The sequence below is a fragment of the Bolinopsis microptera genome, chromosome 5 (assembly GCF_026151205.1).
Source record: "Bolinopsis microptera isolate Bmic1 chromosome 5, MBARI_Bmic_1.0, whole genome shotgun sequence".
NCBI classification, from domain to species: Eukaryota; Metazoa; Ctenophora; class Tentaculata; order Lobata; family Bolinopsidae; genus Bolinopsis; species Bolinopsis microptera.
Genome location: NC_087076.1, coordinates 5,604,240 through 5,629,462, shown reverse-complemented (window position 1 = coordinate 5,629,462; position 25,223 = coordinate 5,604,240). Strand labels below are relative to the sequence as shown.

The window sequence follows — 25,223 nt, the reverse complement described above, 5'->3', positions numbered from 1 at the left end:
TGCTCACAACTTCTTGGAGGTGATTGGGGATTTTAACGCTCACCTATCAAAGAGGGACGAGAATGACTTCGGTTGGTATTTCCATGAGAGAACCAACAGAAATGGGGAGCTGCTTCGGGATACTGCCCTGGAATGTAATCTGGAGATAACAAACACCAGGTTCAGAAAGAAGCGGGGTAAGATGTGGACTCATCTATCGGATGGAACCCTGAATAAGTCTCAGTTAGACTTTATTCTAGTGAGGAAGAAGTGGAGGAACAGTGTCAAAAATACTGAAGTCTACAGCTTCTTTAGTACACTGGGTACTGATCATAGACTTGTTTTGTCTAAGATCAAGCTATCTCTTCGACGAGCAAAAAAGCAACCCAAGAAAACCTGGTATAATTGGGGAGCACTTAAATCGGATGAAGACCTACAGAAGAGATATGCAGTAGAAGTCAAGAATCGGTACTCTGCTTTATGCGAGCAAACCGATGAAAGTGAGGTTACGGAACTGTATGGACATTTTGTTGATGCGATTGCTGATACCAACAAAGCCATACTACCTAAGAGAGAAAAGAAGAGACGTGACGATTTCGCGGGTGATCAGCGAGTTCAAAGCGTGCGTACAGCCTTGCAGCAAGCAGAGACTGTCTATCACCGGGAGCCTAGTGAAGACAGTCGACTGTATGTTAAGCTACTAAAAACTGAACTGGATCAGGTGTACCAGGACATCTTTGAAGAAGATCTAGTTGCCAAGGTTAGAAGGGTCGAAATGGCTGCAGACAGATGCAAAAACAAAGAAAGTTGGAATGTCATAAATGAGATAACTGGCAGGAAGGCCAAGGGGGCAACTTAAATAAGGGGCAACGGAGCCGAAGAAAGGAAGAAAAATTGGCTTGGGCATTTCACGAATCTGTTAGGGAGTATACCGGATGTGGAAAACGAGCATCCTAGGATCGAGACTCAATTTGAAGGACTCAACATCAGTACAGAACCTTTTACTGTGGATGAGCTTAAAGCTGCTAAACACAGGAAAGAAAGAAAGAAGGTAAAGCACCAGGTGATGACGGCATACCACCTGAAGTCCTCAAAAGATGCGACCTGGATGAAATCGTGCTGTCCTTCTGCAACAAAGCCCTGACAGATGGTATTGCGCCAGATCAGTGGAGGATAAGTAACATCATCCCGGTTCCCAAAAAGGGAGACTTGACCAACCCTGGAAACTGGAGGGGGATATCTTTGACTTCTCTCGTAGCTAAGACTCTTAATAGAATGGTGCTTAATAGGATTCAGCCGGCTATAGAGGGGGTACTTAGGGACACTCAGAATGGTTTTCGGGAAGGACGGTCCACTACTAGTCACATCTTGGCACTCAGAAGGATTCTAGAGGGGGCTAGACAGAGAAATTTACCGGTAGCTATGGTGTTTGTTGATTTTAAGAAGGCCTTTGATTCACTTCACCGGGGAATTTTGATGCAAATACTAAAGGCCTATGGAATACCGGACAGTATTGTAGATATCATTAATCTTCTCTATGTCAACACGAAGGGCAAAGTTATAACACCAGATGGGGATACCGAGCTATTTGATATCCTGGCAGGAGTTCTTCAAGGGGATACATTAGCACCATACTTGTTCATTATAGCCCTTGACTATTGCATGAGACAAGCCTTAAGCAAGCATCCTGAAATAGGATTTACCATTAAGCCTTATCGGAGTAGGAGAGTCAAGGCGGAGAAGATAACAGACACTGGTTTTGCAGATGACATTGCTCTGATAGCAGATACTGTAAAGGAGGCAGAGATGCTGATGCTAGAGGTAGAAAGAGTTGCTGCTACAGTGGGACTTAGAATGAATGAAGGGAAAACCAAATTCATTACTCAGAACATCGAGAACCCTGATACCATCAAGTCCCTGGGTAACAACACAATAGAGCACGTGGAAGACTTTACCTATCTTGGTTCTAAAATCAGAGACAGTGAGAGTGATATCAGGGTTAGGAAAGGAAGAGCATGGGGAGCATGCCACACTCTCAAAAAACTTTGGAAATCTAACCTTAGAAAGTCTATCAAGACCAGAGTGTTCACAGCACTAGTCGAGTCGGTGCTTCTATACGGTTCTGAGACTTGGACTATGACGAAAAGGCTGGAGAAGATGGTTGATGGTTGCTATACACGAATGTTAAGAATGGCCCTTAACATCAATCAATATCGAGACCATGTCAGCAACCACAGTCTGTACGGTGATCTTCCTAAAGTCAGCTCCAAGATAACCCAACGAAGGCTCAGACTTGCAGGTCATGCTCACCGACATCCGGAGCTGACACTGAACAAACTGATCCTCTGGAAGCCGAGTCATGGGCATACTAACAGGGGGCGACCTTACCTAACACTACTAGATAACCTAAAAGCAGATACTGGGCTGAAATCAGTAGATGAGATAGCTACACTGATGGAGGACAGAAAGCTGTGGAGAACTGTTGTCAATGGATCTCGGGAATACTACCCGCCTTAAGTCAAGTAAGTCAAGTCAGTCAAGTAAGTCATAAAAACCTTGTAGTTGTGTTATGTGGCAGTTGTTTTGCAATTTGTGCAATTTCAGTTGGGCAGCTTTTTTAAAGTGTCTGGTATTTCAATGTTCGTAAACCTACTACCTGGGAATGTAATGAAATAAAAAGGTGACCATCTTTGGTTATTACTAGCACTTTGCAAATCCAGCAGATCTACTTTCGTAAAATATTTTGTTAACGATTTCTAATATAATTCAAGTTGCGCTGGTGAGGCTAAATGCTAAAAGTGAGTCGGCGATTGGTACAGTATAAATGGAAAAGACAACTACTTTTTATATTAATATAATGTTTTATTTTATAAGGTTATTTATGAATTTATTCGAGAAATAATCTGGAAGTATTATCGGCATCTTTTCACACATACATATTATATGACTACGAGCACATACACAGTGGCCAATAAGCTGTACACAGCAGGGTTTTAGCGTAATAATCGATCTTTTAGAATGTTCTAGTATGAGTGTAGAATAGCCATAAGAGCTGAGTGTAAGATTAGGTAGGATTAGTGTATAGCTTTTGGATGGTTTTGCGGAGTAAGACACGCGTTAGTAGGGTGCATTAGTTAACAATGTGTGGCCAATTGCAACAGCTTATTCTACTGATAGAATATATCGACCAATGGCAGCCATATAATGCTTTATATCCCACACCCAAGTAACAGAAATGCAATTGATTTTAACCTGTCGACAATATTTCAGAAAAGATTCCCGCAAGCAAGCATGTTCCTTCGTTCTGCTCTGATCTCTACTCTGTTACTAACTGATGATGGACTTTGATACGATTCGTTGATATGATTTTTGACGTATTGTATACAGCTAACACTTAACCATATGGTTCAGACAAAAGGACAATTAAACTGGTGTTTTGTTTTTAACGGGTGATACTCGTAAAATATTTGTTCCAAATATTACCTTCGACTCGAGCTTAACTCGGCACACGTCCTGGTAGGTTATAAACCTACAATTTTGTTTTAGTTTGTCTACCGCGTAACTATACTTGAACCCTTTAAGTAATAAGTTGAACTACAGGATCGATATGTTGATTGTATCGATAAAACATGGATTTTGAGGCATAAGGAAGCATTGTTGAGTTCTGAAACCAAGTTTAATCGATTTCTCGTGCGATTTTAGGTAAGGAATGGTCATCAAAATAAATTTAAAACAATGACGATATTTTGGTAAATTTCTAGCTTTCTGCCAGAAAATAAATTGTCGGTTTCTATAGGGGTTTAATTAGGTATAAACTACAGTACAGCTATACTTACACCCACATTCACATGCATGCAAGCTCACCTGGTCCAATGAGCGGGAAACGGAGAGGAAGGTCTGGTGACGTCATAGTCACGTGACCTCAGGCTCATAATCACGTGACCTCAGGCCCAATCAATTTTGTGTCACGTTGCGACCCCCACGGTCGTTTCACTATGTGGAACCCCTTTATCGTTACGACGATACAGGGGGAGCCGCGCACTTCGTGCGCGGCGGGTCATACAACGTATGACAAAATCAATTGGGTTCTGGCCTGGTCAGCCCCCTGTCACCCGATCTTGAGGTGACGTACGACACCTCGTTAACCCAATCAATGTCTGGAAGGCTGCAAATTTTCACATGCCAAATCCACAAGATTCTTAAAGAGTTGTGCGAGATGACGACACATAGAGGCCGTAGAATTATGAGGACTACCAGATCCTGGTGGAACCTAAGCGATCCATGATAGCACGACAGGCCCTAGGTTTTGAAGCAATTTTTTTCAATTAATCTATTTTCCTGGTGTAGAAACAGACCTAACTTGATGTATATTGTTTATTCTAATTAAAGTATATTTGAATTTAAAATATGAACTTCAAATATCATTATTTCTAGCTGAACCAGAATTTCCTTTGGGACGAGATGCTTTCCTGACAAACATTATTGTATGCTGATATAATAATTAACAACCGATCCTATGGGCTGAAATATGTAAGTACTTTGTTCAAGCTTGATGTGACCCTTTTTATCTTAGTATACTTATGACTGCTTTAGCTCAGCCTTTATAATAAAAGATAGCCTCTTACCAAGCGATTGTGGAGAGAAATGACAGTCCTATTTACCATTACCATTTTACAACTTTTTAACAGTACCACCAACTGACTGTAATTTTCAAGCAAGAATTATTACTGATGAAAACCCATTAAATACCTAAAACTGCGTTGTACAAACACACTTGTTTATTGATAGTTAACATTAAGGATGGTTGATGCCTGTTAAGTTCATTACAGTGGAGTTCCCACCTACGAGTGGTGGCTGAGAGGTGGCGCGCCTGAGAGGTGGCGCGCCTGAGAGGTGGCGCGGTGTATGCAGAGTATGATAATGTCAGCCTTGCCGCCGACACGATAATTCAAACGTAATGAAAGCTAATGTCAGCTGCGCCGCAAGGCTGACATTATCATACTCTGCATACACCGCGCCACCTCTCAAGCGCGCCACCTCTCAAGCGCGCCACCTCTCAGTTTACCACTCGTAGGTGGGAACTCCACTGTTATGCTCATCTACTTACCAGTTTATTTACAGCCAATTCTTATCATTGTGACTTTAGCAAGTGGATATATTTCAATGCAACATTTAAACATCGTTTTTAGGCAAGATTGGGCAATTTGGTTTTGATCACTGGATTGATCACCAAAAGTTACTTAATTGAATAATAATTTGAAACTAAATCATTCGAAATCACTGATTAAGTGCCATTGATTGAGTGAAGAAATCAGGATCATGTATCCGGGCAGATCTTAAAATGGTCATAACTCGGCTTAGTTGTAAACAACGAACTTGAAGTTATAGGAAAGCACTTCAATTATCAAACCAAGTCCAAATGTTTCTGGAAATTTTGGAGTTCCTAACTCAAAACGTTCTCAATTTATGGTGACAATAGAGAAAAAAAGGGAGTGTACAACCCTATACAATCTCACTAGTGACAATATACCTTTATTTACTTTTGAAACACTGAGACAGTCTGATGAACGGTGCTAGAGTTTCAAAATGATACTTTGACAGCTATGGGTTTTTCAGCAGACATATTCCCAATTTGAGCAGCTTCGAAGCGTGGCTTTTCTGCAATTTGTTCAAACACATCACAAATTTGATCGCCAAGTTTCTCTCCTGTATCCTCCTTGAGACTAAAAATGAAGACATTTCTGCAATCTGCTGCGATCTTCTTCAGCTACAACATTCCAAACTACTTTCTTCAAGTTTTCTGCCGTGAAAGTGGAGACAGAGCTGGGGGAAGGGTATCCTCTGCATTTTTTGCTGATTTCTGAGCACTGATGATTTCACTTTTCATTTTCTCTATCTTTTTATTCGTGGAGAATACGCTGATATTAGACAATACCCTAAAACACATCAAAAAGGTGCTTTACTAGAACGTCCTTGTTTGGTTTCTTGAACTTCTCGAATGTGATATCACTATCTTCATCAAAGTTTATTGTCTTAATTACCTCAACCCAAATACCAAGATCATTATAAGCATCTGAAAGCTGGTCAAAATGTTTACTTGACTACATTAGAGAGTCTAAGTACACATCTTCCATACCGTACTCACAATTGTATAGCACCGGACACAAAGTAGCAGATAAGTCGTCGAATTATAGCAATAAGAGATGCACATGTAAGAAATGTAGTAAATCAAAGTTTTCACTTTTTAGTCCCCGTCGGATCACATGATTTCTCTCCGCATAGAATTGGTTCCCAATTAGTGGTTTTACAGTACCGTCGAGCTAGAATAAAGACTTCATATGAGTGTGTTACGTATTGTTAAGCTAGGATCTTAGCATTAAGCAATAAGGTGTCAGAGAGCTAAGAGATGACAGGGAGTGATTGACAAGGTTCGACCGGGATCCCGGTTTAATCCCGGATTTTTTGAAAAACTGAAGTTTAAAGCAAAATTATTTACCAATTAATAAACAAAACACTGTCAGAGTCAAGTGCCAATTTGTTGGGTAAGCTGTGCTTGTGCTTTTTATCAGTTGCAGATACCAGATTTTAGTGTTAAGTGCTGGTTTTCTTAGCTATGATCCCGGTCCCAAATCTGGCTGAATCCCGGTCCCGGCGTATACCTGGTTCCGGCACTCCTTTCCAGTCCCGGCCAAAAAAGCAGTCCCGGTCGATCCTTGGTGACAGAAGGGGCGGTAAATAATGTTTTGTTTCTGATGTTGGTCAAAGAGTGTACTGTATAGCATTGAACCTACACAGTTTTAGTACCCCTCACTTGAGTACTTGTGAACCATATAGTCCATGACCACTAATTGGGAACCAATTCTGTGCGGAGAGAAACCATGTGATCCGACGGCCAAGGGGACCAAAAAGTGAAACTCTGATTTACCGCACTATTTATCTTTCCCCAAACTGTACTGTAAGTCGGGGTTTTACTGTATATATTATCACGAAGATCAGCCCAGGCTAGTAATTGCCATCCTGATATTTAAAGTAAATACCATTTTATTTAGAAAATAAGTGCTTACTTTCTATCACCATCTTATCAGTAATACTAGGCAAAATAGTGATACGTATACATATAATATACTGCAGAGTGCTACATAGAGATCAATTGTTTCATCTTAAGTTTGTTACGCAGCTTACGCTCATACCTGGTAGTGGTAGTGGTACCAGTAGTAGTGATAGATTGCCCGACCCCAATCGTGGATTTCAATCACGTGCTTGTTATAGGTGGTTATCAGCTGTTATGTTCTGTTATGTTAAAAATTATAGCGCTCATTGTAGACGTAGGTTCAATGTTGGTATGGTTTTAATTAAATTAGTTACCCAGAATTTTATTAAGATATTGTAACGTAATAGCTTTTTGAGTTCCGTTATTTTGTTTAAGTGTAATTGTTATTCAAAACATATAATTTCAGGTGTTAAAAGCTTGGAGCAAGACACATTACGATCGATGGCGTTCGCTGACTGATGCATTGCTATTTACTGCTGACTAGCTTATCCTTTTGTTGCCTCTAATCAGTGATGAACACCAGTTAGAATCAATCGATTTAATTCACAGGATATTACGATTGTTTACAAGGGCCCTAGCACCTGTAGTTTAAGTTATTCGATTCGATTTTTATTAAATAACGCCATTTTTCATTTTCTGATCTATTATTAGAGCTGTCAATTTCTTCATCTTATATTTATTGCTGCGATGTTTTACTTTATTTTATATATCAGTTGAGACTAATTAATGAATTTGACAAATTTACAAGTTTTAAATTTTTGATAATATTTGATATTTCGCCATATTTATAAATGTGTTATCAGTAGTCAATAACTACACGATATGTAATGTATTTGATTTCTGTTTGTGTGTACAACCACTCCCGTGCATAGTAAAGCAGGCGGAGACTTGCACGTGCACGTGTTAAGAATTTGGAGCTAAATTTCGATCATTTACTGTTGAGTTTAGAGTGTTCTACGAAATAATAGCATCAGCTTCGGTTGTGATTTAAATTTTATGATACGATAAAAATTGATTTCTAGCTTCCTCCCTGTGACAACGGATTTTCTAGTATGTCTTTAGAGTAAAATAAAGGTCGAGACATATTTATATGGTACGAAATTCGGGGATTTTTGGAAAAAATGGGAAAAAATCCCCATATTTTCGTACTGAATTTCTGAAATTTCGTACTGAATTTCTGAAAAAAATCCCCATATTTTCGTTCCCCCATAATTTCGATCCCCGCTAATTATGATCCACATAAATATGTCTTGTAAGGTATGCACCACATACGATGGAATCAAACATTATACTTCGATCAATTATGCGCAATATCACGAACATCTTCTAGACCGGCAACAGAAATCAAACTAAAATGATGCTAGATGAAATGGTAGATACCTATGTATAATCTATATTTTAATACTCACTATTAGGGATACGGACAGCATTACAGCAATAGTCTTTAATGCTTTAAATGTTCAATAAACTCCTCGCATGTTTGGGTGTACTTCAGCATACTAGTTGCATACCATAAAGATTTAAGATATAACCTGATCTCGTTCTATTAACAAACGGTTCTAGATACAGTTGGGAGCAAGCAGGCCATAAATGGGGGCACCAGGCTACCATTTCATTAATTTATGTACTGGTTAATTAAGTAATTAGTGACGTGGCTAATTACTAGCTGAACTCTCTACAATTAATTCCAATTATAGTTGTTAATAACTAGTTTCAGAATAAGTTAGATTCACATTCGACACAAAAACCGAGAATGCACTCTGGCATTGTTCGTGCGCTGCTCGGGAGAGCACGTTTCCTTGATTTGTGTAGGGGATTTCACACTTGTATGAGTTCCCTTGTATTTGGAACATTTTCAGGTGGTTTAATGGTTAGTACTTGTCCCTAACAATTAGAAAAACCGAGTTTCGACATCTTGACCCACTCAGGCCACTCCCAGGGGCCACGCCCACCCAAAAATTACTGAAATCCAGGTCAAATCAAGAATGAGAATCTTTACCCTTGTATGGGATTTATGTTCCGGGGTATTTGGAACATGTTTAGGATGTTTAATAGTTATTACCTGTCCCAAACCATCAGAAAGACTGAGTTTCGACATCTTGACTCACTCAGGCCACTCCCAGGGGCCTCGCCCACCCCAAAATTACTGAAATCCAGGTCAAATCAAGAATGAGAATCTTTACCCCTGTAGGAGAATTATGTTCCGGGGTATTTGGAACATGATTTGGTGGTTAGATAGGAAGTACCTGACCTCAACAACCAGAGAAACTAATTTTCGACGTCTTGGCCCACTCAGGCCACTCCCAGGGACAATTCGAAACTATTTTTAGGGGATTTGAAATCCGTGTCAAATCCCCTACAAAATCCCCAACAAAATTCAGGGAAACGTCTTCTTCTGTTACTTGGAATTGTAACGCGCAATTTAACAATTTGTAGACAAAGAAGCGCGCCGCGAACCACGCGGAATATCAATTGTCTCCTCAAGTATTTCAAACTCTGTTGACAAAATAAATTGATTGTGACTCTAATAATTGATTAAAAATAACGGCATACAGCAAATCTTGTGTAAAAAACTGTGATAAACAATATGCTGTTAAAACAAGAATTGCGCCCGTTGTTTCGTTTTGGCGGACGCTAGATTTCCATTTCACTATAACTATTAATATAAGTTCTAATCAGCTCACCTTATAATAATAATATTGAAACATCAGTACACTACGCGTGCCACGTTCAAGTTGGGCTTATCACAAAATACTATACATTATATTGTATACATTAAAACACAGTCGCGCCGCGCATTCATTGACCACAGACTAGCTATACACCACATCTCCGCAAGCAATCCTCGTGCGCGTGCGCGCGGCAAGTTGACATGGTAACGAACGGAAGCAAGGAACACGACATATATTTGACCCACCAACTGCAATCCCCAAAATCCACGTTTTTCTGCAAAAACGTCCATTCGTAACCTTCTACTATTGCCTTTTTACAAAAGGGTGAAAAGGAAAAATTTGTCAAAAAGTTTAAGAACACGATGTCCCGCCCAATTTTCTGAAGTGACAATTTTGGGACTTTGACGGGCTACAACTTTCGCTAGGAGCAGCCATTTCCCCAAAACTTGGTACCATATGACTCTACTCAATGAGACCTTTCCAATGGTGTATAATATGTTGGGTTTTGAGACATAAAATCTCACCCACAAGTTGGCGCTCTTAGTACATACACTATATGTAATAAGCGCCATGAGTTGGCACAGAATTTTTTGTCTCTGATTTTGATAAATTTGGTACCAAAAGTTGCCTTTAACTGTGAATAATGAAAATTCACAGTGTAGCACGATTCGTTAAGATGTATGTGGGCCTCCTGTGCATTGCAAAAGTGTACTATGGACGAAAAATGGTTAATGTATTGCTTAAAATGCCTATAACTCCTAAAATATTGAATATTTTGAAATAATTTTTACAGAATCGTAATGAGCTTAATCAGACGCAACTTTTGGTACCAAAATTATAATATTTAAAGCACCAAATTTTTCGAAAATTTGTTCAACAATTTTACACCCTTGTTTTCAGTGTTCAGATTAAAAACTTTTGAAAAAAAATTCCTTTAAGTCTTAAAATATTAATACTAAAAGTTTCGTCTCGATGAGCTGATTACGATATCATAATAACTATGTGATAATAATGTAAAATGTGAAAGTTATAGGCCAAAAACTAAAAATTTGCGCGAAAAAAGCACGCGCGGCGAACAAGCGCCGTGTAGCATTTTTTCCGAAAATTGCTACACGGTGGATTTATTTTATTCACATTTTTAGACAACTTTTGGTACCAAATTTATCGAAATCCGAGAAAAAAGTTCTGTGCTCGCGCTTTATTACTTTATTACTTGGCGCTTATTACACTGACTAATTGTGAAAATTCTCACAGTCTCTAGAAAACAGTGGTACAAAAATTTTTAAAATCCGAGCAAGATTATTTTTATCGTGCACCCCCTAGGGTTAGGGTGATGAATTCACTATTTGCAATTTGGCCATGAAGCTGAATTATTGAAGCTATGTTTATCACTCCTCTCCTCACTACCTGCTGATCCCTCTTCTCCTGGTGACGTCCTGGTTAGTCGTTGCACTAATCAGGTTTAATACAATTTTGCATCTCCAGAATTACAAATTGGTGATTTCTGTCATAGCATAGTGAAAACTCCACGATTATCTTCTTCCAGGTCCATTGATAAAAGGCTCTTTTCCTTACAACTTTGTTCAGGAAGGTGTCAAGGGAAAATACTTCAATTTGAATAAACCGTTAAGAATTGTAATTACAATATCTCAGTGTTCCTCAATATACTATGTCAATAATTCCAATATCCTAGTTCTTTAACTGTAAACTTTAATTGCAACTTTAGTTGTACTTAAACCAGACGGCCCCAACGTTAATGTGGCTCTTGCTATGTGTTGGTTCAGCCGAATTAATTATTATATAATCAAGTTTATTTTTCTCGTTAGTTGTCATCCGGCCAAACATTAAGCAACTTATATTGCAGTACCATTTACCATTTAGTATATCAAAATATGTCATTGTAATTTTGCATGGCTGAAATGTAACGCTTGATTTATATATGGACACGTTCATTTGAGTTTGAGGATATTGGTAAATATAAATGACCCTATTAAAAGGCACAGTGTAGTTGACTTTGTCACACTATGAAATTACACAAACCCTTGATGGTTAGGATAATCGTTTCATCCTCTAGGCTAACTTTGTCACTTAACGATATCTTAATCAGGTGATAAGATATCGCTTAAATACGGCCGGCACGGAAATGGTTACATTGTCACACTATAAACATGTGACGGAGTAAATATGGACCCCTTGCTGCCGTTTTTGACCAAATTTTTGGGTGTCCAGTTGATTGGATGGGTACATATGACCATTACCTACATATTTGACGACTTTTTTCGTTAGATGGTGCACTCAGGTTTACTCTGTCACACATTTAAGAAAACATGTGAAGAATGTTTAGGGCACCCTGATAAGCAATGCTGAGTAGTGTAGGTTTATTTGATGGCCTGGAAGTGCTAGGAATTGTTATTATATCATATAGTCGTAAGGAATTAAAACACAGAAGGCACAAACAAGTTTACTTTGTCACATAATCTTGATGATATCTGAACATGTGTGAAATTAAACAAATAATGATATACCAGCTTAAACCCCTTATATTACATACTATGGATCAAACAACACTGCTAGTACCACGCACCAGTCACATAAATCATTATCGGGTGGCAATATGTTAACAGTGTCACAATTAAACTACCGCAACATGGTCAAAAATAGGGTAATTTCGTCACAACAAAATTATTATAACTCTGTTAGCTCCTTGCTGGCAAAATAACTAGTTCATTGATGATAAAGTTACATAGTATTCTAATAGAAGTATAGCTCTTCAAAATAGGGGCAAGACATGTTTACTTTGTCACATCAGTTATTATAAGAGTTAGGTAATCGTCATCAGATTAACAGATCTTTTTCGTAGTTTGAATCGATTAATATAGTATAGGCAATAAAGCATCCTATGCCAATTTTAACACACTATCTTGATATTTTTGGGGCAGGGAAAGTTAATTTTGTCACATTTTCAGCGTCTTTGACAAATTAATCTAAAATTGTTAAACTTGAGCCCTGATGTTCTAGACAATATGGCTAATAGGGCAAACAGCGACCACCGCTTAAGAGCCGGTTAAGAGCCGTTTAAGAGCCGTTTAAGAACCGCTTAAGAGCCGCTTAAGAACCGTTTAAGAACCGGCTAGGAACCGGCTAAGAACCGCTTAAGAACCGGTTAAGAACCGGTTAAGAACCGGTTAAGAACCGGTTAAGAGCCGGTCAAGAGCCGGTGAGCGGCCGCTTAAGAACCGTCTAAGGACCGCTTAAGAACCGCTTAAGAACCGTTGAAGAACCGCCTCTAAAACTGCATTTAAACAACCTAAGAACCAACTTAGCCGGTTCTTAAACGGTTCTTAAGCGGCTCTTAAGCGGTTCTTAAACGGCTCTTAAGCGGCTCTTAACCGGCTCTTAAGCGGTGGTCGGTCTTTGACCTAATTCCCGACAATATTCTACCAATCGTTTCTGAAAGAATGCTGAATTCTAATAGAGTTATAGATCTTCAAAATAGGGGCAAGACATGTTTACTTTGTCACATCAGTTACTATTAGAGTTAGGTAATCGTCATCAGATTAACAGATCTTTTTCGTAGTTTGGATTGATTTATATAGGTAATAAAGCAGCCTATGCTAATTTTTACACACTATCTTGAAATTGTTGGGGCAGGAAAAGTCAATTTTGTCACATTTTTAGTGATTTTGACAAATTTAACCTAAAATTGTTAAACTTGAGCTCTGATGTTCTGGACAATATTCTACCGATTTTTGTCTGAAATCTAGGTAAACTATAGGTAAAAATATAATATTAATCATAAGCTAAAATGTACTAATCTTTGTATTCTAAATGGGGAAAAGAAGAAACATTGTCAGTCAGTCGAGAAAATTGTCAGTCAGTCTATATGGCAGCTTTGTAGATGTTGTGACAATGCTAGTAGTGGTCCCAGGCTTGCGACTGGAATTGCGGTGTTAAATCGATTTAACGGTATACCAACGATCCACCTCCCACTTGTTGTTTGGTACTTAGCATTAATAGTGTTAGCTGTAGCCACTTATAGCAAAGAATGTTGAATGCTAATAGAGTCATAGAATATACAGATCTTCAAATAGGGGCAAGACATGTTTACTTTGTCACATCAGTTATTATAAGAGTTATTATAAGAGACTATTTCATTCTATAATCATTATTTTTAACCTATTTACGATTTCGTATCATTTTTTGTGACAATGTAAACACTGATCTTAACTTGCATCAACTACATTGTCATCAAAGTTTTCCCGCCTTTCAAACCAAAATCAGATATAAATAATTCGCCCAAAATTTAAAATTCCAAATATTGTGACGGAATTTACCTCATTTCCCAATAACCAAGTGCCTTTTTAGCTAACTATTCGAAACAACATATTTTAGGGCTTTGATTGGTAGATCAACCATCAAATAATGAGTTAAAAGGTTTTTGAGGACATCTCATAGTAGAATAGAGGTATGGTATTCTGAGTGTGACAAAGTTACCCAAATATTGCCTTGTAACCGTTCGATCCGTGCCCTTTAACCAATGTTGTATCATAATTGTTAGATTGACCTAATCTACTATATTTCAGACCAAGGAATGATAATTAGACAACTGCAGTTAACTAAGTCACACAAAATGTGACATTTGAACCATTATAGTGCCTAACAACAATAGATTTTCTTTCTGAGCAGTGCATATGGGAGTATGGGTTACGTGGCTAATGTTCAGAACTTCTGAACGTGCTAGGTTAATAGATGTCAAAATTAAGCCACTATCGTCGAAAACGCTATCATTTTTGTTTACCAATATCCTCAAACTCAAATGAACGTGTCCATATATAATGATTAATTGAATTTTCAAATAAAAAAAATAAAAAAAGGGTAACGTCCCTTCGATAGCTCCACCCTAAGTATACCCAGAAAGTATAAACAATCTCCCATTCTTCCGAGCAATCTATAAACAATTTCCTAAACTATCTTTCTAGTAATCAAAACAGAGGTGCTAAATTGAACTCTCTGATAACCAAAACAGAGATGTTTAAATAAACTTTCTGCTCCTCCAAAACTCTCTGTGCTAAATAATTCCTAAACTATCCTCCTATAGCCAAAACAGAGGTGTTAAACTGAACTCCCTGATAACCAAAACAGAGGTGTTAAACTGAACTCCTTGATAACCAAAACAGAGATGTTAAAATGAACTCTCTGTTTCCTCAAAGCTCTCTGCTCTTAACAATATCTTTAACTATCCTCCTTGGAATTAAACAGGAATTAAACACTAACAGGAATTAAACATGAAATGACCAAGGAGAACACTAACGAACTCGTCTATATAAGTATATAGAACAATTCATAAAGACGATCAGAACTCTAAAAATCGAGAGAATGCTATAAAAATAAAATCTTAAAAATTAACCGCGTTACAATTTCACCGAAAAAAAATCGAATATAATAATTAAAATACGAGTAAAAAAGTCATGGAGATGAGTTAATAACGATGAGTAGGAAATGGGAGGTGATGACTAGGACTTCTTTTCAGGAGGATTTCGAAGGTGAAAGGATTCTGTGAGGTACTTTCCAAATTCTGTTGCATGGAATGAGTTCATGATGGCCCCATATTCTTTGAGCATTATGAGGCTTTTAAGGTTGTCTGAGAGGTTGGACCGGAGGGAGTTGTAGCTGGGGCATTCATTTATGACGTGGTCCTCAGTTTCAAGGATAGGTGTTTCAAAGAATGGTAGTTCTTCGAAGAACCGCATGACATCGAGAATTTTCAATTTCAGTCAAGTTTAAAAAATTGAAAATGGTGACAACCAAACATTTCTTCCACAGTCGTATTACTATTACGACTCATAAAGTATATTGTTATTATACAACTAAATTTATGAGCTTTCCATTTTGAACTAGGCGTAGCTCAACATTTTAGACAAACCGAGATGCCCAAAATAGTTTCTTGTATGTGCCATTGCAAAGGTTGTTGTCCCTCGCGTCATCACATTACTGGTCACATCGTCCCTTTCACGTGACTTTGTGTATAGTTGAACTTGACCGCACAGAGTATTGTGCATTCTACCCACCGTTTGTTGCTCATTGACCGTTTAACTATAGAATCAGTTTCCATTTGTTTAGATTTCGATTTTTGCCTTTGTGCTTTCAAATGGTTTTCACCTTTGAGGCAGTAATTTTTCGAATAAATCTGTCAACGTATTTTAAGGGTTTCAGAAATGATCCAAATTAATTTTATTTATTGACAGCCTCTAATCGAAATTGTATTAATTAAGGTATGTTTACGACTCCTCGCTATCTACTGATTTTTCTTCTCCTACTGACGTCATCTCTTTGCACTGATGAGGTTTAAAATTACAAAGTTATACTTTTCCTATCCACGGTTCGCTTCTTCCCGTTCCATTTAATTTTAAAATCAAGACGTTTCCCGGCGAACAATGAACACGTCCTCTAAGAACAGTCCAACCGCTATATACCGTACCTTTCTGTACCGGGTGCCTCGATATACCGTACCTTTATTTTCCCGCAAACTTTTAGTTAGCTCGTTTTGCGAAAGATATATGTTTAATACAGCGCATATCGTGGTGCATGCAGCATGTCGAGCTGTATCAGGGACAAAAGGATTTCGCGATTATTTTGGCCAAAATTCGCGATACTGCGATTTTTAACAGACTATACATTAAATTATACATAAAATTTGTCGCAAATAATGGGAAAAATCGCGATTCCGTACATGCCACGATTTCCTTTTGTCCCTGAGCTGTATTCAATCACAAGCCCCTAATGAGGTATATGCCTATGAGACGCTTGACAGGTTATTTGAAAGGCTACATATACTGGGATCATAGATGTGGATACTGGCGGGGAGGTGATCATTGTTTGTTTACATTAATAGTGAGCACATGTTAAGCAGGCTGAGGAGGTGATCATTGTTTGTTTACATTTTAGGTCGAGCACATGTTAAGCAGGCTGATGAGTTGATACATATTTTGTATTATAGAAGGCTTGAAACACTTGTAACGCCTTCTTGTTACCCCCCTTTGAGGGCCCCGAATTATTTTCTGAACGAAAGCTAAAAAATAACCGAGAAATCGACCTTCTTATTAACTTATTTTGAGGACCGTTTCTAACCTAAAATTGCACGAAAAATCGATTTAGCTAGGTTTCAGAACCTATAAACACTTCCTTATCCCGATCGATCTTTTATAGTTTAGAATGCGAGCAACAAGCAATATATATTTTGATCCTTCGGTTCTACAGCTCTTGACCTAGGGCTGAAACCGAAAGATCGAGGCAATCCTCACCTTAACTGATCGAACTTGAGCGAAGAGCAGAGTACGACAAAACACAGCAGGTAAGCAACTCATTTTGGTGACTGTTCCTCACCTGTACAACATTGCACGAGAAATCGATTTAAGTTGGTTTTACAGCCCAATAACGCTTCCTTATTCCTCAAAATTGTTGTGTTACTCAAACAAAGAACATGATGATTCTGCAACGAAAGAACAAGGAGATTGTCTCATTAACAACTCGAACAGGTTCTATCACAATTTTCAGAGCAGAGCACGATATAGCAAAAGTCAAAAGAAATTAACTGTGTATGTATCGACATGAATTTAATTTCCTCAAAGTCTTAGAATCTAAATATGCCGTTTTGGTGCACAAAGTGCGAGATCCCCGTCCAGTTCTTTGATAACAATCGTTACAAAAGTCACTTGGCTTCTAAGCACGGGTTGAAAAACCTATTCAGTTACGGTGGGTAAATACATAATCACCATTTTTTTCGTGCAAATCTTATTTCCGCACATCTATGCTGGCAACAGTGCAAAATGCACTTCATAAAGTTTTGGAACCTTCCCAACAGTTGAAAGTTATCTCTTGATGGATGTCCATGTCGTGTGGTGTTCCTTTGTAAAAACAGCAACAGATATATTTTTCAGTAAAGTGTGAAGCATCTTTCAACTCCTGCGCTTCTTTGACCAGGCACCAGGTCTACTTAAATAACTAAAAAAATTATGTTAATGTTCTGTTCCTGAATGGACGATAAGCACCACAGTCAGTTGGGGGAGAGACCAACACACTATCAAGATTGTTTGACTATCGTAAACAACCCCCCCCCCCCCCCCCCCCCCCCCAACAGTTTGCATTGTACATGGGCAGTGGGCACGGTTACGTTGTAATGATCACGGTTGACACAATTTCTAGTTCTGTATGACGTAATCATGGCGTGTGTACCGAGGTGCAGTCTGCAGATAGGAGCACCTTGAAATTGCCAAGCTGTGGTAGAGATAACAATGTGAACAAAGGGTCAAATACAGATAAGAAAGGTAAACATACGATATAATGTCCCTCTGCTCACTCTTCCTGTTTGTGATTGGACGGATCAGCGTCACGTGACAGAACACCTCTATTACTATTGGTCGGGATCACGGAGCACATCAGGGCTGCCCGTCGTCCGAATAAATATAATTCAGTTGTTATTATGATTGTTATATCATGGTGTTGGTTACCTACATTTATTGTGTTTCTTTTGACTTTTGCTATATCGTGCTCTGCTCTGAAAATTGTGATAGAACCTGTTCGAGTTGTTAATGGCACAATCTCCTTGTTCTTTCGTTGCAGAATCAACATGTTCTTTGTTTGAGTAACACAACAATTTTGAGGAATAAGGAAGCGTTATTGGGCTGTAAAACCAACTTAAATCGATTTCTCGTGCAACGTTGTACAGGTGAGGAACAGTAACCAAAATGAGTTGCTTACCTGCTGTGTTTTGTCGTACTCTGCTCTTCGCTCAAGTTCGATCAGTTAAGGTGAGGATTGCCTCGATCTTTCGGTTTCAGCCCTAGGTCAAGAGCTGTAGAACCGAAGGATCAAAATATATATTGATTTTTGCTCGCATTCTAAACTATAAAAGATCGATTTTGAGGGATAAGGAAGTGTTTATAGGTTCTGAAACCTAGCTAAATCGATTTTTCGTGCAATTTTAGGTTAGAAACTGTCCTCAAAATAAGTTAATAAGAAGGTCGATTTCTCGGTTATTTTTTAGCTTTCGTTCAGAAAATAATTCTGGGCCCTCAAAGGGGGGTAACAAGAAGGCGTTACAAGTGTTACAAGCCTTCTATAATACAAAATATGTATCAACTCATCAGCCTGCTTAACATGTGCTTGACCTAAAATGTAAACAAACAATGATCACCTCCTCAGCCTGCTTAACATGTGCTCACTATTAATGTAAACAAATAATGATCACCTCCCCGCCAGTATCCACATCTATTGATCATGTGATTGTGAACCTAACTTTACCTGTTTTTCTATACTGTACACTTTGCACTTTTCGCTTCCCACAAGAAGCCCGGTATATAAAGGTTGGACTGTAAAAGTATATTTAATTTGCGATATGAACAAGTCAATGCCTTCACGTAGTACTAGTAGCGTGTACAAGTATGATATTGGAATCTCGACCCAGCCAATCAGTTAATGATTTCTGACGGATGTAATGCATAATGAATTTTAATCCTTCAGGGACCGGACTCCGCCGAAGTTACTATGGGCGAGCTTAAAAGTCTTAAACTTGAAATGGAGCAAATGAAATTGTCAATGGCCCATGAAATTGATATGGCGAAGAGGGTAATAGAAGAAAGTAAACAGACAAAGTTATCGCTGTCCAATGAAATCGAGTCAGCGGTCAAGAATGAAGAGAAAAAGAAAAGAAATAAAAAAAATAAGAAGCAGAAAGTAAAATTACCGACTATACAGACAAACAGCAATGAAGTGATGGAACAAGATGAAACTATGGAGAGACTCGCCGAAATGGAGTTGTCATTGGCCAATGAAATTGAATCGGCGAAGAAGGCAAGAGAAGAAAGTGAAGAGATGAAAAATTTGTTAACTGAACAGTTGGCAATGGTCAGGGATGATGTGGAAAGGAAGATTGATGAAATCCAAGAAAACATTGAAGTCAACAAGGAAAGTATAGGAGTCAACAAGGGAAATATTGAAATCAACAAGGAAAGTATAGGAGTCAACAAGGGAAATATTGAAATCAACAATGAAAATGTTGAAGTCAATAAGGAAAGTATTGAAGTCAACAAGGGAAATATTGAAATCAACAATGAAAATGTTGAAGTCAATAAGGAAAGTATTGAAGTCATCAAGGGAAATATTGAAATCAACAATGAAAATGTTGAAGTCAATAAGGAAAGTATAGGAGTCAACAAGGGAAATATTGAAATCAATAAGGAAAGTATTGAAATCATCAAGGGAAATATTGAAATCAACAATGAAAATGTTGAAGTCAATAAGGAAAGTATAGGAGTCAACAAGGGAAATATTGAAATCAACAAGGAAAGTATAGGAGTCAACAAGGGAAATATTGAAATCAACAATGAAAATGTTGAAGTCAATAAGGAAAGTATAGGAGTCAACAAGGGAAATATTGAAATCAACAAGGAAAGTATAGGAGTCAACAAGGGAAATATTGAAATCAACAATGAAAATGTTGAAGTCAATAAGGAAAGTATAGGAGTCAACAAGGGAAATATTGAAGCCAATAATGAAAATATTAAACAGGTGATCAGTGATGCAACCTTACTTAAGAATGGTATGACGTCTATGCAGGATGACGTAGCTTCGATGAAGAAAGAAGAAGCCAACAGAGTAACAAGAAACGAATTAATTGCGCTGGAAACAAAGGTTATGAGAACTGAGGCAACAATAAGGGACAGTAACTCGGCTATCAGACGCGACATGAATAACAAACCAAGGTAAAAATACTGTTCATGTTTATCATTAGTCTTCCAGATACTTACTAGGACAACAAAAATGCAAACTACCCCTGTACATTGTACAACACTGTTATTTTATGTTAAATTATCACTGCGCTATCAGTATCAGTAAGTATCATTCTTCACGACACCGAAATTCTACATTGGGAAACAGCTGTATAATTAAGCTGCATAATACTAAAGGAGAGACCTGAATTTGAAATTGCACCGGTGAAAAATCCCGATTGTACGAATCTAAGTAAAAGAATTCGAGAGTCGCTTTGTCATATAACCAAATCCTTGCTTAACCGAAACATTATGTTCAATGTTGGATATCCCTGTCATCATATAATTATATTATATAGTCTGGACAGCAAGAACTCCAAAAATATGCGTAACACTTATATTTCATATCACCAAGTATAATCCGGAATCCGAATGAACCATTAGAGACCGACTCGAGCTATACAATTTCAATATAAATAAGCCTCTATTTCAACTTATTCACTCATTATTTCAGTGACTTTTGGACCGTCCTATAATTATATACTCAACTCGAGAACGAGAAAAGTCAAAAGTATAGAATTTATTCTCAATATGACACATGTAACTGCGACTACTTTTTTTGAGCAGTGAATATCTTATTTATCGGCGGAAAATAAAGATTGAATTCGACATCTGCGGCTGATTGTCTCATACTGTTGATAAATGGTAATTTAGCGGAGAGGTGGAATTGGAATTGCGCGAGTTTGTAAGCAGTAAGGAACATTGAACGTGTTATCGATTAACCAATCATCTGCCAATTAACCAGGTTAGAACAAGCATGCATGATGCACCACCTCCCCGCTATTACCCGCTGTAACTTTATGATTACAAATGACGGTAACTCTTGATTTTCCCAGTCCGGTTATCATACTGAGCAGCGAGGAAACGAAGCCTGAAGGAAATCCCAAATGTGCTAGAGTCTGTGCTGGAACTTCAAGTATTTGTTTTATATTTATATTACTAACTTAGCTATCTTTATTCCGAGCTGATGTGGCTAACATTGGCATTATAGCTACAAGAGCCACGCATTCCACTGTCCACAGCTAATTATACGATCACTATCAGTCGATTCTTGGCATGGTTATCTAAAATGTATCAATAATAATTTTCAACATCGACTGTTAAAATGAGAAGATTATTTTCTTAATAATATAATAGTTGGGATACTGGCTACTATAACATCTATAATAATCACAATGCTGGCAAGCATGACCGTGCCTCTTATATTCACAATACTATTTACCCCCTTTACTATTTACCCCCTTTACTATTTACCGGCCCCTTTACTATTTACCCCCTTTACTATTTACCCACTCTACTTTTATACCCCATTTACTACAGCTGATAGATATCACTCCCCTCTATCAGAAACAACTATAAAATCGATTTCGAGAGAATTTTGACGAAGAAATAGTCTCTACGACCTTTCTAGTTCAAGTTACCAAAATCCAGTGCCATTTTTGGTTCACTGCGAGCCACAAAATATTTTTTTGTTTATCTATAAAACAAAGCACTGGAGACCTTATGTTGCTTCATAACTTCATGTATATAAATATGGCTTTTGCGGTTGTTTTAAACTAAAACTGAAGTCTCCACGACCTTCAGGCGCCAAAATACAACAAGAAATGCGGCCGCTTTTCTTTCGTGGTTGGCCGCTCAATTTCCCAATCCGTGATGGCGTATTTTATCATAATATATTACATACAACCTGGGGACCCCACTGTTTAAAATACTTTATACGCATGCAGATATGGCGGAGTGATACCAGCCGAGCACCGCCCAGTTAATTCCATATTAAATTTGAAAATCGTATACATTTCTATGTAATACTAACCATATGTTTATTGTTTATGCAACCTGATATGACACGGATCTGTGCAAAATGGTAATTTACTATTATAAACCCCTCCGGGATAGAATAAGATTCTGATAATCCCGGCTCCCGCTAAATAGATTCTGATAATCCCGGCTCCCGCTGTTAGTTTTTTCCCGCTGAATAAATAACCCCGGCACAGCTTTTATAATCCCGCCCCGCTAATTTGGCTCAACAAGATTTGTTTTGTTTTGACATTCCATGAGAATTTCAACCGCGTACTGTCACGTGTTTTGATGACGTGTATCACGTGACTAACTACTACGACGCGCATTGGTAAAAAATGTCACGTGACCTATGGCTTAACGTAAGAACTATAAATACACTCGATCTACGTATCGGTCTAATTGCAGGCGCTGGCAAAACTCCAGCACACTGCTTACATTATTTAAACTCTTACATTAATTGGACCAGTTCCAAAACTTGTCTCGACGGTTACATTTGATTTTGTCCGGTTCGGTTAATTTTGTCGTGTTTGATATAAGCCATGTATTATAGTCGTCTACTTTGATAAACTTCATGACACGATATCATTATTAGCTTTTATCGCTTGCCAGGCTTAACTCGACGCCCCTTATCGATATTCATATTCATTCAACGTTCTGACTGAGGAATAATGTTTAGATATAACGCCAATTTCAAAAGTCATAGTACCTTAGTTGTATTTATTTGGTAGTCCCCAATTCCATTTCATATTTTCCATAATGATCTCATATAGCTATATTTAAGAGTAAAATGTCAAATTTGTTGGTCCTAGCACTAACCCGGAGGGGTTTATAACACATAACACCGGCACGCTTAAGTTATATTAAAATAACCCCTCGTGCTAAAGCACGTCGGGGTTATTTTCATAATAATCCCTCGTGCTTCGCACTCGAAATTATTATAAACTTCTCCCGCGCGTCGCGGGAAAAATTGAAATATAATCCCTGCGCATGCCGGGGTTATGTGTGTTATATTAATACTAATTCAAAATAATATGCTATCAGTTAGTGCCTAGTTGGATACGTACACGGTGAAATTAACGATTTAGTCGATCGGCACCTATAATAATTTAATTCAAATTTCAGAATATTTTGCGGAGTGAGAAACTCCGCTAAGTTGTGTGCGCGCAGGCATGTACGCAGGCAGGCAGGCGCAGGCACGCACGACGGTCTCAAAGCTACCATATTTTAATACTTTCAACACTATAACTATATAACAAATAATTTGAGGAATCGATGTATAAACAGAGTCGATATATTTTAATGTTGCCATGGGGTGGCAAGTCCCCATGGCCATACATTGTGGTCCGGTAGTTTCATTGCGTCCTAATAGTAATATACAAAAAAAACCTCATTCGCTAATATAACCCTTATCCTTGACTCTTTTGTGCCTTTTTGAGTCATGGATCGGGAAAAAATCCCATATACGAGACTGAGGGTATTTTAGAAAATGTGCCCATTAGGGTTTGGTCTAGCGATACAAATTTCGTACCTAAATAATTTTGGGTCTGAATGGCCAAACGATTTCGTCAGAAATCGTGTACATCGAAGTGCACATTCAACTATGCCCTGCTACTAGAGTAGCAGTAGGGTCAGCTGAATCTGTACCAGAGGATTATTACCGATTGCCAAGGTTTGATACCTAGGCGATCGTATTTTTTTTGATACCTAGGCAATCGAGACCTCTAATTTATACAATGTACATGTGTAATCAATGGTTTCTATACATTCGTCACTTGTCCTTATACAACATTTTCAGGGCCGAGAACCGAGGCCGAGACAGTTTGGGTCCGAGTCAGTTCGCACAAAATTAAATTGATAGTCGACATCAGCTTATGTGGATTCTTCAAAGTTCCTACAATAACAACATCAATAGGAGGAAAGAAAAGCCATGGCTATGAACTTGGAGTTGGAACAGCATTTTATTTGCACAATAAGAGCTTTGTGGTCTATCTCCATAGTGATCAGGGATGGGACATAGATGCACAAGAGGCAAAGAAATGGCTTTGGAATGTGAGATGGATAGCAGTCGGATATACATGTTAATAACTCACAATGTAGAAGGAACTATACTATACTACAGTGTACATTGAAATTAAAATTAAGAAAATTGGTCTTATTCATTTTAAATTCGAAATTTCATACTATGATTGAAATGATTAAATGCTCTTCAATGGGTCCTTACTCCTTAGAATCACTAAAACTATGGAAGTTCAATTGATCAAAAAGTGGTGATACAACTGGAGTTCTTTAAGGCCAGAGGGGGGGGGGGGGTTAATGGCACTTTTCTAGTTTTCATATATTTTAATATAATAGCTGCTGGAGACAAACAAGAAGAAAAAAACTGCAGATCAAAATCTGACCTTGCGCTCCTGAGATATTGCGCGCTAAATTTTGAGGTTTACCTGTGATTTTTATTTGAAACTTTTACAAAATAGCAAGTATAAAAATGTTCAGCGATTCAAACAAACATATAAAATGGGCCGAAATGTATAAATGCTAAAAAGCGTGGGTCAGTGAAACAAGTACAGAGGACAACTTTCAGAACAGGAGTTTTTGGCCGCCCAAAGTCTCAATAACAACACCTCCACCTAGTAATAAAATTAAAATTGAATTGAACTGGTTCTCAAACTCTCAAATTCTTAGTGAACAACTTGTGAAACTTCAAGGTGCAAAGATCAATTTTATAGGAATACTAGAAAGCCCGTGGTAACAGGGACGAAGCTAGTAGTATTCTTTGAAAGAAATTTTTAATCGCATCAAAAAATATCCATCTCAACCGAAGATACAGCCGATTTAAATATAAAACACTTTAAACTCAACGTAATTACCACAAAACCGATCAGAATGACGTTAAAA

The 25,223-nt window shown here is 38.0% G+C and overlaps 1 protein-coding gene across 1 annotated transcript; it reads left to right on the top strand.

Annotated features, from left to right (window-relative positions):
* Window positions 1-19,473: 19,473 nt before the first annotated feature.
* LOC134814905 (myb-like protein D) lies at window positions 19,474-24,571 on the top strand. The gene is made up of 3 exons (XM_063823242.1): window positions 19,474-20,462; window positions 21,365-21,444; window positions 24,124-24,571. The coding sequence occupies exons 1-3, from the start codon at window positions 19,474-19,476 to the stop codon at window positions 24,408-24,410; spliced, it is 1,356 nt and encodes a 451-aa protein (XP_063679312.1). The 3' UTR covers window positions 24,411-24,571.
* The last annotated feature ends 652 nt before the right edge of the window (window positions 24,572-25,223 follow it).